The sequence below is a fragment of the Ambystoma mexicanum genome, chromosome 2p, assembly GCF_040938575.1.
Source record: "Ambystoma mexicanum isolate Mex_15411 chromosome 2p, UKY_AmexF1_1, whole genome shotgun sequence".
NCBI classification, from domain to species: domain Eukaryota; kingdom Metazoa; phylum Chordata; class Amphibia; order Caudata; family Ambystomatidae; genus Ambystoma; species Ambystoma mexicanum.
Window position 1 is genome coordinate 723,800,831 of NC_090923.1, and position 16,310 is coordinate 723,817,140.

The 16,310-nt window shown below is 43.3% G+C and overlaps 1 protein-coding gene across 1 annotated transcript in view; it reads left to right on the forward strand.

Moving 5' to 3' along the window:
• The window catches only part of LOC138566724 (RAS guanyl-releasing protein 4-like), a 670,136-nt gene that overhangs the window by 310,718 nt on the left and 343,108 nt on the right, over positions 1 to 16,310 (forward strand). The window contains exons 3-4 of the mRNA XM_069644328.1: positions 4,208 to 4,313; positions 7,032 to 7,094. Coding sequence (XP_069500429.1) covers positions 4,208 to 4,313; positions 7,032 to 7,094 — 169 coding nt within the window. The remainder of the gene's footprint in view (positions 1 to 4,207; positions 4,314 to 7,031; positions 7,095 to 16,310) is intronic.

Sequence of the window (16,310 nt, forward strand, 5' to 3'; positions counted from 1 at the left end):
TTGTGAATATTAGCATGTCCACACTTGGACAGAATTGTGAACATTAGCATGTCCACACTTGGATGGAATTATGAATATTAGCATGTCCACACTTGGATGGAATTGTGAATATTAGCATGTCCACACTTGGATAGAATTGTGAATATTAGCATGTCCACACCTGGATTGAATTGTGAACATTAGCATGTCCACACCTGGATAGAATTGTGAACATTAGCCTGCGTCGCATCTAGATAGAATTGTGAACATTAGCCTGCGTCGCATCTAGATTTGTGAATATTAGCATGTCCACACCTGGATAGAATTGTGAACATTAGCCTGCGTCGCATCTAGATAGAATTGTGAATATTAGCATGTCCACACTTGGATGGAATTATGAATATTAGCATGTCCACACTTAGACAGAATTGTCAACATTAGCATGTCCACACTTGCATGGAATTATGAATATTAGCATGTGCACATTTGGATGGAATTATGAATATTAGCATGTCCACACTTAGATAGAATTGTGAATATTAGCATGTCCACACTTGGATGGAATTATGAATATCAGCATGTTCACACTTAGAATTGTGAATATCAGCATGTCCACACTTGGATGGAATTATAAATATTAGCATGTCCACACTTGGATAGAATTGCGAATATTAGCATGTCCACACCTGGATAGAATTGTGAACATTAGCCTGCGTCGCATCTAGATAGAATTGTGAATATCAGCATGTCCACACTTGGACGGAATTGTGAGTGTTGGCATGTCCACACTTGGACAGAATTGTGAATGTTGGCATGTCCACACTTGGATGGAGTTGTGAATGTCGGCATGCCCACGCTTGGATGGATTTGTGAATATTGGCATGTCCACACTTGGATGGAATTGTGGGTGTTGGCATGTCCACACTTGGATAGAGTTGTGGACGTTGGCCTGCGTCGCATCTAGATGGGATTGTAGTTGTTGGCATGTCCACACTAGGATGGAGTTGTGAATGTTGGCATGTCCGCACTTAGATAGAATTGTGAATATTAGCATGTCCACATCTGGATGGAGTTGTGGACGTTGGCCTGTGTCGCATCTAGATAGGATTGTGAAGGCCAACAAGTACCACACCTAGACAATACTGTGAATGTTAGCATGCTAAAGGTCAGGTAACCCACTAACCAATATAACCTCAAACTCTGCGTACTTATCTCACTCAAAAACTCACACAACCATCTCTCGCACCACAAGCCACACTCACTTCACAACACTGCAACAACACATAAGCTGGAGCGACAGCACACGCGGACTGACACTGATCTAATACTCGCACCAAAACTCAGCACCCGGTGTATACTGAGTTGAAGCTGCCAACAGAACACCACTCCTCTCACTATCCTACTACCCTCTTCACCTTACTTACCCATCCCCCCCTTATCGTTTACAGATCCGCCAGAGCGCCTGAGGACCAATTCCGTTGGTGATGGTGCGCGGTACAAATACCTTTAACATTTAACAATCGTATGAACGATGCAGAGGAAGTTCACAAGCCTCCTGTTCACTGAAAACGTTCTCAAAATCCTCTGTAACATTCAGGCACAACTACAATTGCTCCCACTATATACTCCACCGCTGCCCCACTGGCTAAACACACTCCTAAAACCTCTTCTCCACCTTGTTTATTCCACTCAAACCCTTCCACACAACATTGCCCTACCCAAAATGATTTGTAGTTGTGGCGCATAAATTAATTCAGAAGACTATCTCTTCCCTATACCCCTCAGCTATCTTCATTACCCACTGACAATTAGTATGCGTTAGTATGCGTGATGGCCCAGACGATAGCTGCAGGAAACGTCTTTTAAGGATTTCTTGGATCTTCTTCTATGCTTCTTACAAGAGCTCTGATTGCTGTGACCTGCTCTGGTTGAAAGCTGAATGAAAGGCAGTCTAGAATATTTTGCAAGATTCCAAACTACCTCACAGATACTGCTCAGCCAATCAATACTAATGATCACTCCTTCCATCTTGAGCTGGGATCACTCCAGCTGGTTCTATGTGAAATTTCTGCGTTTTGAACGGCGTACCAAAAAGACCGATTTATTTTGGTTATTTTGGTGTAGCCTCCAAAATGTCAAATATCAGCTATTGGGCCCTGGCCCCCACCAACTCCCATCCTGGTGGTTTTGTTAGGAAAAGGGGGGTTTCACCCCCGAATCCCCTTTCATCCCTCTTCAAGCCCTCCCCAGCCCCACACCAAACATTCCCCTCATTCTCATAAACGAAAAATGTTTCCCGCACACCCGCCCCTCCCTTTCGCACCACAAACATTCACCCCCCTCTCCTCATGCACACACCCCACAAACATGCACACACCAAAACAAACACCTTACTCCCAAGATGTCCCTCGCCACTCTGTGCATGTCAGCCCCTGTGCACATTTGTGTGAGTCGCAGGGAGCAGCTGTCATCTCCAGAGGAGTGGAGCGTCGGAATCGGTCAAAGTGAGAGGAGGGGAGGAGTGGGTTTATTTATGGGCTAGGGAGGTGGGTGAATGGGGTTTTAGCGATCGATTTAGAAAGACCGAATTATCGATTTTAATCTGCCTTTTTCGTCGATCTTTTTTTTTTCCCCCGAGTAAAATAAAAATACATTTTCACTTAATACCCTCCAGGCTCCTACATAAGAAATGTTAAGGAATTGGAACTTTGCCATAATACCCCAAAATCAAATACGGTCTCAGATAGCAACATCCCTCCTGCGCCTCACACATGCCTTATGTACCCAGAACCATTGTCTAGTTTGCAAGCTGAAGGGAACCTGACAAAGCTCATACAACTGAAGATATTGCACCGCAACCATTACACGCCAGCTAGGCTGACACAGGCCGAATGGGTAGTTGCCCTTGGGTGGTAGTGTGGACGCCAAGTATTTCCATATGATATGGGGCTGCCCAGTGCTTTCACCCCTCTGGAATGATGTATCCATTGCATTGTTGTAGACAACGGGCACAGACACGGTCCCATCCGCAGTGCAATGTTTATTTCACATTTTCTAACCCAGTGTATTTCATATGTGTAAACTCGTCAGCCTGTGCCTTCTACTGCCTGCGCTGCTGCGATTGATGAACGCGAGAGCCACGATGAAGAACCCCTGGCTGGGGGGCATTGTCTGGGCCAACGATATGGAGGAACAATGGGCTCTCTTAAATCCCACCCAAAGGACATATGTAGCCCTCTGCGGATCTACTGGTGGTCTAAGTTCAGACTCTACAGACACTGGTTACTGAATTGGCCCTTGGCTGTTACCGCACTATGCCCCCTGTGATCAATTCACTCTGCTTTTTGTAGGGTAGGTGTTCCTCACCCTACATATGTCCTGTGATATTAACCTGTAATGTGCAATGCCAAGTGTGTAAATAAAGAAAGTTTAAAAAAAAAACAATCAGGTGCTTGCCTCCTCATTAAATGGCCCATCGCATCTCTGCCTGTTCGCGTCTCAGCTGATGCCTGCACAGAGCCACAGACTCATGTATTATTTGTCATAACGTATGTGGTTTTATTGTTCATCTGTTTTTGTAGCACACTGATGCCCTTGAATGTGCATGCTTGCCACATTTTAATAAAACGAACAGCTAAACCAGCAGTCAGAGCATTGGTATCTTTGTAGATTGCCCTGTTAATTTTTGTCTCTCTGTCACCTCTCTCTCTTGCCGCCTCCTCCTCCCGTCACTCCTCCCCCCTGGCCACCGCAGCAACTCGCTTGCCTGCATCCTTGTCAGTGCTGGCTCAGAGGGTGCGGCTGCTCAAGGGCGCCCCCTACGGCACAGGAAATCGAGCGTGCATTGCCTCCAGCTCAGTGTCATGTAAACAGCGCATATTAAAGAATCACGGCGTGATTGTTAACTCTTTAATGGGCGCTGTTTACATGATAGTGAGCTAGAGGCAAGGTGTCCTTAAACACACTTTACAAGAACAGCAGGGGGCTCCGTTCTTTTGCTCAGGTGATACTTGTTCTAGTATCAGCCGAAACACAGAACTGAGTTCCCTGCTGTTCTGCATTTGTGTTGGGTGGTGCCGTGCCCTGGTGGTTGAGGGGTGCGCGCAAATCTCGCAAAGGGCGCTGGCAGACCTGGGTCCGGCAGTGATCCTTGTTATTGGCAGCAGAGTCTCCAGCCATCTCGCCCAGCATTAACCTGGCTTTTTCCTTTTTTTTTTTTTTTTTGCAGACCCAGAGGGACACCTTTGCCGCAGTGACCGAGTGGTAAACATGATCCTCACCATGCACAGCTGGGTGGTGCCGTCCACTGAATTTGCGCAGAGACTTCTTCAACTATATCCTTTCAACCACGTTTCTACCTCCTCTTCTCAGAAAGAGAAGAAACGCATTGTTGCCAGACATTCTTAGGGTGAAGCAAGTTAGGCGGGGAGGAAGTAACCCGCTGTCTCTGTAACATCCCTCTTGCACTTCTGCGCGAGGGCCTGATTCCGAGGTGCATGTTAAAAAGGAAAAGTGCCATTAAACACTTTTCCATAAAGACATGCATTCCGATGTGTTATGGGAGTGGCGGCAATGAACGAAGCCTGCTACGGTATGGCAACAGCTTTGCCAACCACCTCACATGCAAGGGGCTGGCTAGGACTGCATTCAGAGTCCAGAACACCCTTCCTGCACCAGCCAAAAGATGCGTACATTAATGGTATTCTTGGAAGTGCCGTCAAAGCCCACATCACACATTTTCCCATTATGTACACGGCATTTCTCAGTCTGCATTACCACTTTTCTAGTTCAATGAAAGTTTAAGAAGACTTTCTTGAATTCGAAAAGTGGCAGTCTTTTGAGAAATTCTCGCTAAACCACTGATTTACATGTTTCCTCTGCAAAGTTAGATTTTAGCAGCTTTTGCTGCTGGAAAGTGCGACATTTCCCCTCCAATATGTCCACCCATCTCCGAATGATGGTGTTGGAACCTGGAGGGGAGAATGTCGGCTTTCCATGCTATATCTAGCATGGGCTCTGAATCAGGCCCTGGGAGCGGGCCAGATTGGCATATGCAGTGGTGGAAATTGAGAAAATGTGGTGGGGGATCCCACAACACAAGGGCCAGGGTGGGAGAGGAGTTTGGGGGGGAGAGGCGGTGCCCGAGGGGGCGTGGTCTAGAGGGGGCGGGGCTAGCAGTGGACATCCAGCAATGTCCACTACTGTAAAAAAAAAAAAAAACGCCTGTGCTTTTCTTTTTCTATGTTTTCATAACTATTCCAGTGCAATTCATGGTCATGGACGGCTGACTCTGGCCGGATCCCGAGATCCGGCTCCATATCTGGTGCCGGATCTCGGATCTGCCGAGAGCCGGCCCAATGACCACCACTGGGCATATGAGGAAATATGGGCATTTCCTGTGAGGCCAGAACGACAAACAAGGTAGAAAGAAATGAACAAGCATTCACAAAGCTGATAGTGTTGGCATTGTACGTTACAAAAATGTTGGTCTGTTGCCATATATTGACATCATATACTAGGAACTAACATCACGTGAGAGGAATTGACATTAAATTCCCAGGTACACCCATTATTTTCCAGTGAGTTCCTTAATTTGGAAAGGTACTTGTATCTATGAAAGGCATTGCACCATATGCTAGATATCACCATCATGACCCCTCATCCCCACAGGCCTTCAAGCCATAGAGTCTATATCCCCACGCCCCCATGTGAGCGTGGTGGGGGAGTAACTGTGCTTTAATGAACGCCCCAGTGGTCAAGCACATCGCCACATAGAACTTTCCTTGCGCCTGCTGGTTTTGATATAGCAGATATTTTAAGCATTTACATTTCTGTAGCTCTACCAGCCATTGGACTCGTGTCAGGGGATGCATGCAGAATGCCTTGGCATCTAATGCTGTAGTATCTTAGTCCCTGGGCATAAGCACGCCTTCTAGTGTGCGAAAGCAAAGGCGTTTGATTTTTAACAGGGGATGTATTGCTTTCCTTCTGACTCACACCAGGAACAGAAAGTTATTAAAGGGCATTATTATGGTCACTTAAAAAGTGGTTTGTTCAATAAACAAGTGCGTTCCTCCTTCCAAAGGGAGCAGGGACCTTACATTCAGAGCAATGTTGGGGTGCGAGTAGTGGTAACAGAAAAAGTGAGATCTCAAGTCACTGGATAGGTCTCTCACTCTGACATTTAACATCATAATTTGTAATGTCACTTGAGCACCTGTTCAATTGTCTGATGAAAGGCAGCATATGTTTGTCACTTCAGATCCCCAGTCGAACTCTGACAGACCAAAGTCCTGTTTCCAGGCAGCATCTTGTTCAATTCAATTAATGAAGCATTGGCAAAGCAAACTGTTTGGGATTTTCTATGGGCAGAAATGTTCACGCTTTTTTCATATTTCTAAATTTACAACTTTTATATACTACAGTTGTTTACAATTCATCCCAATAAAATGAATAGCATGTTACTAGTAGTCTGCCCCTTTTCATTATAAAACAAAAAATAAGTCACTGCTAGTCTTGACCTTTGCTATAAAAAGGTAAATACACTTAGACAAGTTACATACCTTAGTTTAGAGCATTGTGCTACCATGCTGCATTGCTTCAAAATCAATTGACTAATTAATTGCCTTCCACTTAACTTTTTTACAGGCAGAGATAGCTTTTCAAAACCATATTAATGTGCCAATAATTTAGAAAACACAGACGACAATCTTTTTTCTCATACATGTAGTTAGCGCCATCTCTGAGCTAAAGCCAAAATCAATGAAGGAGTACTGGTTCAGACACCATCATGTTTCTGTGGGAAGTCAAAGACCTACCTGAAATATTTAAAGATATAAAAACAATCAATTGTATTTCAGCCCTAGGACCATTATGCGTCATCGAGTACCTGTTTTGATGTTTTATTTGTTTTTCATCCAGGCAACTACTGAAACCAGTGGGAGTTTGAGGTTTTTGTCAAAATATATGGTCGGAAGGGGTCTTACATTTCTCTGCTGTAACCTCCCCTAAGAGGGTGAGGTAAAATATATTTGACTTTAACAAACACTCACCTACCAAGATGCTTCCAGCGTGAATGAGGGCCAGAGGCGCCTCCAGATCTGCCACTTCGTGAGGTGAGATCATTTTTCTGACAGCTTCAACTTGCTCAGAAGCATGCATGTCTCTTGTCACTTTTGTTCTTTCTTTCTCGCCTTTACTATGATATCTTCAACCCCTTCTTTCCTCTGTTTCTGGTCATGCAATGCAGGTGGAGAAGAAAACGTTATTCATTTGTTGTGACTGCTACCCTCAACTTAGGGGCTCCCTTGTCCCTTGAAATGGCTACTTCTGGTAGAACTACTGTCTTGTTTCAGGATTAGTACTGTGTTACACACTACCAAAACACGAGGTTACACGATGCTCTATGTGCTGTGCTCTGACCCTTTACTTCTTAGACTCTTAACGTTAGCTACTAACCCCTTAGTACCTTAGTATTTGGCACATTTAGTATCAACAGTTGCCTTCTTAGGTGTTAGCTTCTCAATTTTCTTGGTGGGGCTCAGACAGTGATATGAAATCACCAAAATAGGTAGGGTATTGGAATTGATGTAATTTGACCATTGACCCCGATAACTTCATAGGAAGTGTATCATTCTCACATACTGTAATCAGGTATAATTAGCCCAGCCTTCATAAGGACCTTGAAAAGGTCGAAACACATGTTGGCATTTGGCATCTACTCCTCTGTGATTAATTGAAATCCCCTGTAAATTATCTACTTTACCTCTTTTATTTGTTATCCTTGTAATGTATCCACTGTTTGTACATGTAATTACTTCTACTGCACCAATGTAAGAAATGTGCCCAGATGCCTAAGGGCGTGGTGCACGATATAAATAAAAATACAATATAATAAAATATTTCAATCCACACATGGTTTTGCTTTGCAATATGGAAAAATAGCTTTGTCAATTTGATAAGTGATTTATCCGCATTTATGAGCGAGGAAGTGCAACTACCAAGACTGCTGAATCCCATTTCTACTTAAACCTAACTCATAGCTAATGAGCCTTTAGTAGTTACGAAAATGCGCGTGGATTGAGGTGTCACATTTCTTCATGTTCTATCAAAAGGGCTCGACACAATAAACACCACTAACAAACCTATTACGAAGCAGCTGGATGAAACATTTAAAAAGCTAAAAGTCCTTAAAAATATAAATCGTCTGTATAAAGTGCACTTTCTATAAAAAATATGGACAAGGCGCACTTACGGTACCCAGTCATTTTACCGAAAACCCCAAAAAATACTGAACATAATAATTAAATTTATATGGAGTGGGGTAAGGGGTTACAATGGGTGGGGATGGGGTTGCGGTGGGGTTACAAGGATAGAAAACTAGGGGATTTGGGACACCCCCGCAACATCCGAATTAAATAAAAATGTGTATTTTTTCTTTTTTTTTTTGGTGAAATGTAGCTCACTGAAATTGTCTGTAGTAAAATCACATATAACCATGCTTACTTGGCAGGTAGCATGGTCAAGACTGTCTGAACATCCACGTTTGAAGAAAAGGGGTTCAAAGGTGCTTGTGTGCTTGTTTTCTAATCGTCCCACAGTAGCAGCAGCATGGACAGGGCCTTCTGCGCCTTATCCGGGCTGCTTCTGTCGGTGTAGCCCTATTGTCCTGATAGCATGGGGGCGATTTAATCTCACTCAAGCCTGGCAGTCTATGCCAGGGGTGGCCCGGTACAATCAGCAACAGTGTAGAACTCCAAAATGCGGCTTGCACTATTTACAACAGCATCGGGCTCCCACAGACTCCTTGGACCCGCGCTGCGGGTGTGGAGCAGCCCGGGAACTTAGGTTGGGCCCACTTAGGCAGGAGGTAGGCCCACACACGGCACTCCCCTTCCTTCCACACAGAGGGCACTGAATAGTGAAACCTGGCAAAAGTGTTGCACTGCCCCCCTCCTTGCCGCAGGACAACGCGTTGAAGGGAGCCCGGACTGCTGCAGTGACTTCAATGAGCGGCACCCGCCCTGGCAATGGGCCAACAGAGATCGGCCTGGGGTGGTGAAGCCGGGTGTGTAGTGTCCCTCCTGTCCATGGTGCAACGTGATAAAAAGACAGGATCAACCAGGTATTTAGTTTTGTGGGCATCGAGCAGAGCCCTGTTTCTGTATAATTATTTGGTTCTTCTTTAAAGGCCCCTCTCGTGGGCCATGCACAGCAGGGCCCTTCTAACAAAGGTGCAGCCCGAGGGAAGCCTGGGCTGTACCACTTCATATTTTATATATTAAAACACGTGCCGCACTAAGCCCCTGAAACGGGTAAGTAGTTACATAATTTTGGCACTAAGGAAAATAACGCAAAACTTTGAATTTGCCATGGATGTCATGGTTTGGTGAAGTCAGGAACCCTTGACTATTTCCAAGTTTTGCAGATTAAACTGGAGGAAGTAGACAACTGCTACCTCCATCTTATCTTAAATCAATGCTTTCTGCTTAGTCGTATTTCAATAGCTAAATGTGTACTGTGTTTAATGAAGCTTACTTGAAAAGCACCAAACTACATGTTAAATCACCCTGGAGTAATTAAACATGTATAGAAACATGCTAGGGAAAAATAAGGTTGATTTCATCTGAATGGACCAAAGAGCAGAACAGATGTCCAGCTGTAATATGATTCAATCGAGATAGGTATTTCCATTAAAAATCCATCTCGATTGCTTAGTACAGTACATTGTGCAATGCAATTTGTGTTTGTCTTAAAATCCATGAATGCCACTGATTTCTCGCAAGTAACTATTTGAGATGTTGACATACTTTCACTCATTCAACAATTGGTTAGTGTTGTTTGTGACGAATCCAGGGAATTTGTCCCTTTTCCCCAAGGGGAAGCCACCCTCTTTGGGACTAGGGAGGTGAGCCTGCTACGCAACACCCTCCCAAGAGGACAGGGCAAGCGGGATCCCTCTGGGGGTGACCCTCCGCCCACTGTTTGGGGCAGCAAGGAATGCCAAAGCCAGGGTTCTATTCCACCTCCTTTTTCTCCAAAGCCCCAAGTGGTTGTTGGTTATATGGGAGTTGAACAGGGCCGTCCAAAATACTGCACCCAATGGAATCTCCCCTTCCATATCAGGGAGAGACATGAAGACAATTAAACGCCAGCAGAGGATGAGAGAATCAGCCGCAGAGTGAGAATCAGCGGCTTGCACAGCCGTTGCAAAGGAGGGAGCCTCTCCCTCGCAGGAGGAACAGAGCGGAAGAGCCATAACCGTCGGCATGGTGGTTGGTGACCCAAGTAAATTCTGGATGTTCTGTTGACACTGTCATGGGTCAGCTGGAGATGTCTATATGCTCTCCTGCAAAGTGTTGGATAAAGCCATCTACAAGGCATGAACATTGCTTTTATGCATTAGCTGAATAAAGTGTTTGATTTACACAAAAATAATGACCTTTTTACAGAACCGAGCAAACCCCTTGATAACGTTTTCTTCCATGCATGTAAACAATCAGCTGTGGTGTGGAGTTTTCCTAAAAATGTATACGACCCACCAGTGTTAACAAACCAACATTAGCACTTTTATTGACGATTGGCACATAAGAAGGTCACCAATGATGACATTATCCAACGACTCTTTGCCTTAATTTCTGTTTTTGTATCTTGCAAAAGAGCTGCATGTGATGATAGCTTGGTGAAAAACAACAGACTGACTGAAAGTATAAATCACATCACAGCAGGAATCTTTGAATATTGAGGTTGCACTCATGTCAGCACCATACATCCCCAGGTCATTATTTATTTGTGGGGTTTGGGTCCTACGGGGACATATAACAACCTGGCACCTATGCATGACAGGTGAGGAGTTTCTAGGACCATAGAACTTTGGAACATTTCGTCGTGATTTCTGTAGCCTCAGTCCGCGGGCTCTGTCTTAATGCCAACTTCCCGGGAGCACCACCCCCACTGTTGAGAAAAGCCCGCATGTGGGTGTTGGTAATCAGAAACAGCCTTCCGACTAATCGTACAGGAGCGATAACCAAGATAACAATAATGTCTTGCCCTTGCTCTGTCTTGCCCTTCAGCTAAAGAGAAGACAGGTAGGAGTTGCACTGCTCTCATCAGCCTTTCCATATTGTTTAGGACAACGTGCACTCCGGGCAGTTTCTTAGAGTTTGCATGAACTGCAAAAGGGTAGAATGCACCACTCAAGCAGAAATCTTTTGCAAGAAACTTGCTAAGATGTTATGTCAAAACACCTCTTGAAATATCATGCAAATAGGCTTGTTTCTACCCAGTGGGGACCTCTTCCAACCAAAAAGCATTTGCGTTCATATCCTTCTTGCTTGCACGAGGACCAAGAGCCCATATAGCAAGTTAATTTAAAAAATCCTCACCACACCAACCATTCAACGCCTAGATCACACTCCACGTTAAAACGGCAAATATATTATCCATCACTTAGTAGGAACTGTTCATGACGCCCCTGCGTCCCTTATTTTCTGCAGACTTTTTTCTCAGTTATTTATGGGTGCTACTTTTGTTCCTCGACAGCCTTAGACACCCCAGATAAAGACGATATAACTCTCAAGGGATGTATTATGCCTTCACGTGAAGTAATTGGCTGTATACGTCATTATATTCTTTGCACCATTCAGGAAAAGTGGGATCAAGTGTACATTTAAGTCATAATAGGAAACATGCTTACATTGTATTCATTCATTCATTCATTCATTCATTCCATGACTAATGAAAACTTCAAATGTAAAAATAATGCATGTTTATTTCAAAAACAATTTCAATGAAGGGTCTTTCTAGTGCAAAACAAGAACAGCAGGGCTCCTGGCATGTGCAAGCAAACCCTATGACTGAAGTATTACCATGGTCACAGAGAATGGAGATTTAAAAAACAGTACAAATGTTCAAACACTGTACAATGTTCAAACCAATCGGCTCATTGTGGGAGAAAAATGTCTAATTTAATGGACATTTATAACATTCATTGTACAAGATATATCAATGTGCCACATGCAGACTGAACTGCATCAAGGTATGAAACACAACAGTTTGGCGAAAAATGACTTGGAGAAAAACAAGTGCGAGTGCAAAACGGTGCTCATGAGAGTTAGTTACAACCGATTGAGACACCAACCATTAATGGTTTTATTAATGAATGGCCATTTTTCTGCATTCTTAATTTCATACTATAAGAAAAAAATGTCACAATTATTTTGTATGTAATTTGTGTTTCATTGCTTTAAAAAACAATAAAGCCATCAGAAGACTTTTATCTGACTTTTTTGTTTTGTTTTTGCCAGGCCCTTACATCACTAGCCTAGTGTCAAAAATAATCTCCTAAGTAAAAAATGTCTATTCTTACAGGAAAATTATACCCACAAATGTAGCAAAAAGCAAAACACTACCATTTGCCTCAGTGCTTACTTCTCCAGGGTTTTTCAACGTATAAATGAATTTCAAGTCATCTCTATACCAAATCACGGTCTCATTTTCTTCTGTTGCTATGCGCTGATCTATATGGTAGATCATCTATTTTCTCAATTCCCAATTCATACATGTATTCAGACACAGTAAAACCTTAAAGGAATGGTTCGCCTAAAAAAATGTATTTAAAAAATAGATAGGCAATATTAAAAAAAATATACTCGCACTTTTAAAAAAAAAAATCCTATGTAAAATTTTGAGCTATTCAAGCTCAAAATTTGCAAAAGCAAGCACATGGGCGCATCCATTTTGTGAAATGGATGCCCGCCTGTGCTGGCTTTTGCTTTTGCGGCACTAATGAAGGAAAAGCCAGCCAGCTGTAGTAAACAAAAGCTACCACTGGGTGGCTTTTCCTTCATTGGTGCTGTACGCGGAGGACGGGGACCGGAGACTACAGGCAGAAAAGCTGCAGCTGCATCTCGGTAAGTGCTATTTTTTAAATAAAAATAAACACTAGCTGTGGGTTTTTTTTCTAAGTTTTCCGGGCTGGAGGAACCGCAGCTTTAGAAACGTATTTATGTTTGCGGTCGCTTTTGAAGCGACCGCAAACATAAATACAACATTATTGTGTTTGAAAACGCTGCGGTTTTTCTTTCCAAACTTGGAAAGAAAAACCGCAGCGTTTTCAAACACAACCGCGTTGTGTTTCTGCCTAAATCTGCTTTCCCATTTGGGGCTCTAGGGCTCCCAAGGCAGGCAGAAACACATGCGGTTGTGTTTACATGCCGCAGTGTTTTTGCCTACAGCTGATTTCCCATTTGAGGCTCTCGGGCTCCCTGTGGGGAGCCCGAGAGCCCCAAATGGGAAAGCAGATTTAGGCAGAAACACTGCAGCATTTAGCATTTCCCATTTGGGGCCCTCGGGCCCCCGTGGGGAGCCCAAGAGCCCCAAATGGAAAATCAGCTGTAGGCAGAAACACAGCGGCATGTAAACACAACCACGTGTGTTTCTGCCTGCCTTGGCTTTCACTTAGGCAGGCAGAAACATACGCGGTTGTGTTTGAAAATGCTGCGGTTTTTCTTTCCGAGTTTCTCAGGCTCCTCCGAGCCAGAGGAGCCTTGGAAAGAAAAACCGCAGCGTTTTCAAACACAATAACGTTGTATTTATGTTTACGGTCGCTTCAAAAGCGACCGCAAACAAAAATACGTTTTTAAAGCTGCGGTTTTATTTCTAAATTTTCCGGGCTCCTCCAGCCCGGAAAACTTAGAAAAAAAAACGCAGCTAGTGTTTATTTAAAAACAAAAATAGTACTTACCGAGATGCAGCTGCAGCTTTTCTGCCTGTAGTCTCCGGTCCCCGTCCTCCGCGTACAGCACCAATGAAGGAAAAGCCACCCAGTGGTAGCTTTTGTTTACTACAGCTGGCTGGCTTTTCCTTCATTAGTGCCGCAAAAGCAAAAGCCAGCACAGGCGGGCATCCATTTCACAAAATGGATGCGCCCGTGTGCTTGCTTTTGCAAATTTTGAGCTTGAATAGCTCAAAATTTTACATAGGAATAAAAAAAAAAAGTGTGAGTATATTTTTTTAATATTGCCCATCTATTTTTTAAATAAAAATTTTAGGCGAACCATTCCTTTAAGTTGAGTTACTCAAACCAATTAAACCTGGTGAATTAGTGAAACCCGTCGGCAAGCAGTTGCAATTTGGGCTTAGGTTAGTTTGAGCTGTGGCATCCAAGAGAAGAAGCTGGGTCTCCAGTCATTATTTCGAATACAAAGGGGTCGAATACAATACGTTAGAATCAAAAGGATCGAAAAAAAATGTCTTTTTTTTTTGGGGTTGGTATAGGAAAAATTAGTGGTTTTTCCCCAAAAAACAGGGGCTTGGGGGGACCCCGCCCCCCCCCCCCAAAAAATGAACAAAACGTGCATTTGATCTTTTTTTTCTCTGATCCTTTTGATTAGAACGTATTGTATTCAATCCTTTTGTTTTAGAAACTTTAACTATAAAGCATACAGCATATTTGAGAACCTGAGAACTATCAACAATAGTTTGTTGGAATCCTGTTTTCCACTTGAAAAGAAACTACTGCTGATCCTTCAAGTCCATCTAGCTAAAGAGCTGTTTGACAAATCCCTTTCAAAGCACATCAAGGAATTAATAGAAATGCAACTGCAAGAATTTGTGGACATCAAAAACCTATTGCCTGGTCCCCCAAACGCTTCCAATCTGGCATGGAGACTGTTTTGTCTTGTTTCTAGATGATCTCACACTAGTGGCCAATGGCAAGGGCATCCAAGTACTCATTTGGTTGCATCTATCAACAGTCCTCAGCACTTTCTTTTGAGCAGCAATCTCTTTATCGCCTGAACAACTTCAGAATACAGGGAAAACTCGGAAGTGGGATGAATAATTTCTGTTGGGCAGCTATGCATACTTGAGATTCCAGTGCCTTTCTCTTCCTTTTGGCAAATGCATGACCCCTGTGGCAAAGTTGGTTGAGTCATACAATGCAACATCTTGTATGCATGCTGATAATACTCAAGTACCAATGCAAAAATATTCCTCAGTCTAACACATACAATACACCGATCAGAAGAATTAGCAAAGAAAAATGGCAGGAGTAAATTCATGCAAGCAATTCTTTATCAAATATTGTAACTATCTAAATCATCTGCTGTAAAAGTATTTTAAATAGCGCAAAATGTGCAAACATTTCTTTTCTTATTGTTTGTCTGCTGATATAAAGTCCAAACCAAACAACACCTCCAAACTCCACTGCAATCTAATAAACGCAAAATCCATGTCAAAACACTCAACAGAGTTCTTCAACCTACTCTATGACAACGGCATTGACATCCTGTTCATCACAGAAACATGGCTGGACGACAACTACAAAATCACACTCCAAAGCTACCTTCCAACAAACTTCAAATGCCTTCAAATAAACAGGAAAAACAAAAAAGGAGGCGGCATCGCAATAGTATTCAAAGAACACCTGAAAATAAAAACAGATGAACTGCTCAACATCCTCAACTGTGAAACCATGGTAATACACCTAACAGCGACCGCAAAAACGAACATTACATTCATCCTGGTGTACAGACCACCGACATAAGATGCAACCTTCGTCGACAACTTCATAGAAGCCATCACCAACATAGCCATCAATCACGAACACCTAATCATCTTGGGGATTTTAACATCTGGTTTGAAGACAGTGACACCAACTCCCAAAACTCACGACAACTAGTCAAAGGGGCAACACACTCGGCAGGACACACCCTTGACGCAATGTTCGCCAAGGAAAAACTCATCACCACGGCTCCGGCGATACATATACTGTGGAGCGACCATCTCAAAATCCCATTCGTGATCACTCTGCCTACTCAAGTCTGCATCCAACCTCCTAAACCCACAACCACCACAAAAAGAAACTGGAAACACGTGAAAGAAAGCAACCTATTTGAACAACTGGAATTAACCAAACCCTCAACTACAGAACTAGAGCTAGCTGACCTAGACGGGAAAGCGGAGCTACTACACAAATGGATTGCAGATACAATTGACAAGATTGCCCCAGAAAAACCATTCACCCCATCAAAAAAAGAGCAATGGCAAAATGGTTCACCCTGCTATTAAGCTCTATGAAAAAGGAAAAAAAAAGATGGAACTGGAATGGAGAAAAGAATACAACCCAGACAAAAAAACACTGTTCCATATACAAATCCGCGCATACAAGAAGGAAATTCAAAAGGCGAGGAGAAGGCATTAAAGAGATGAGAAACCCACCAGGCTGCGACAACACCCCAAACCCCTCAGAGAACCTATGCAACGACCTGGCAGACCACTTCAAGAAAAGAATCAATGACATCCGACAAACTATACAAAACAGACCAACC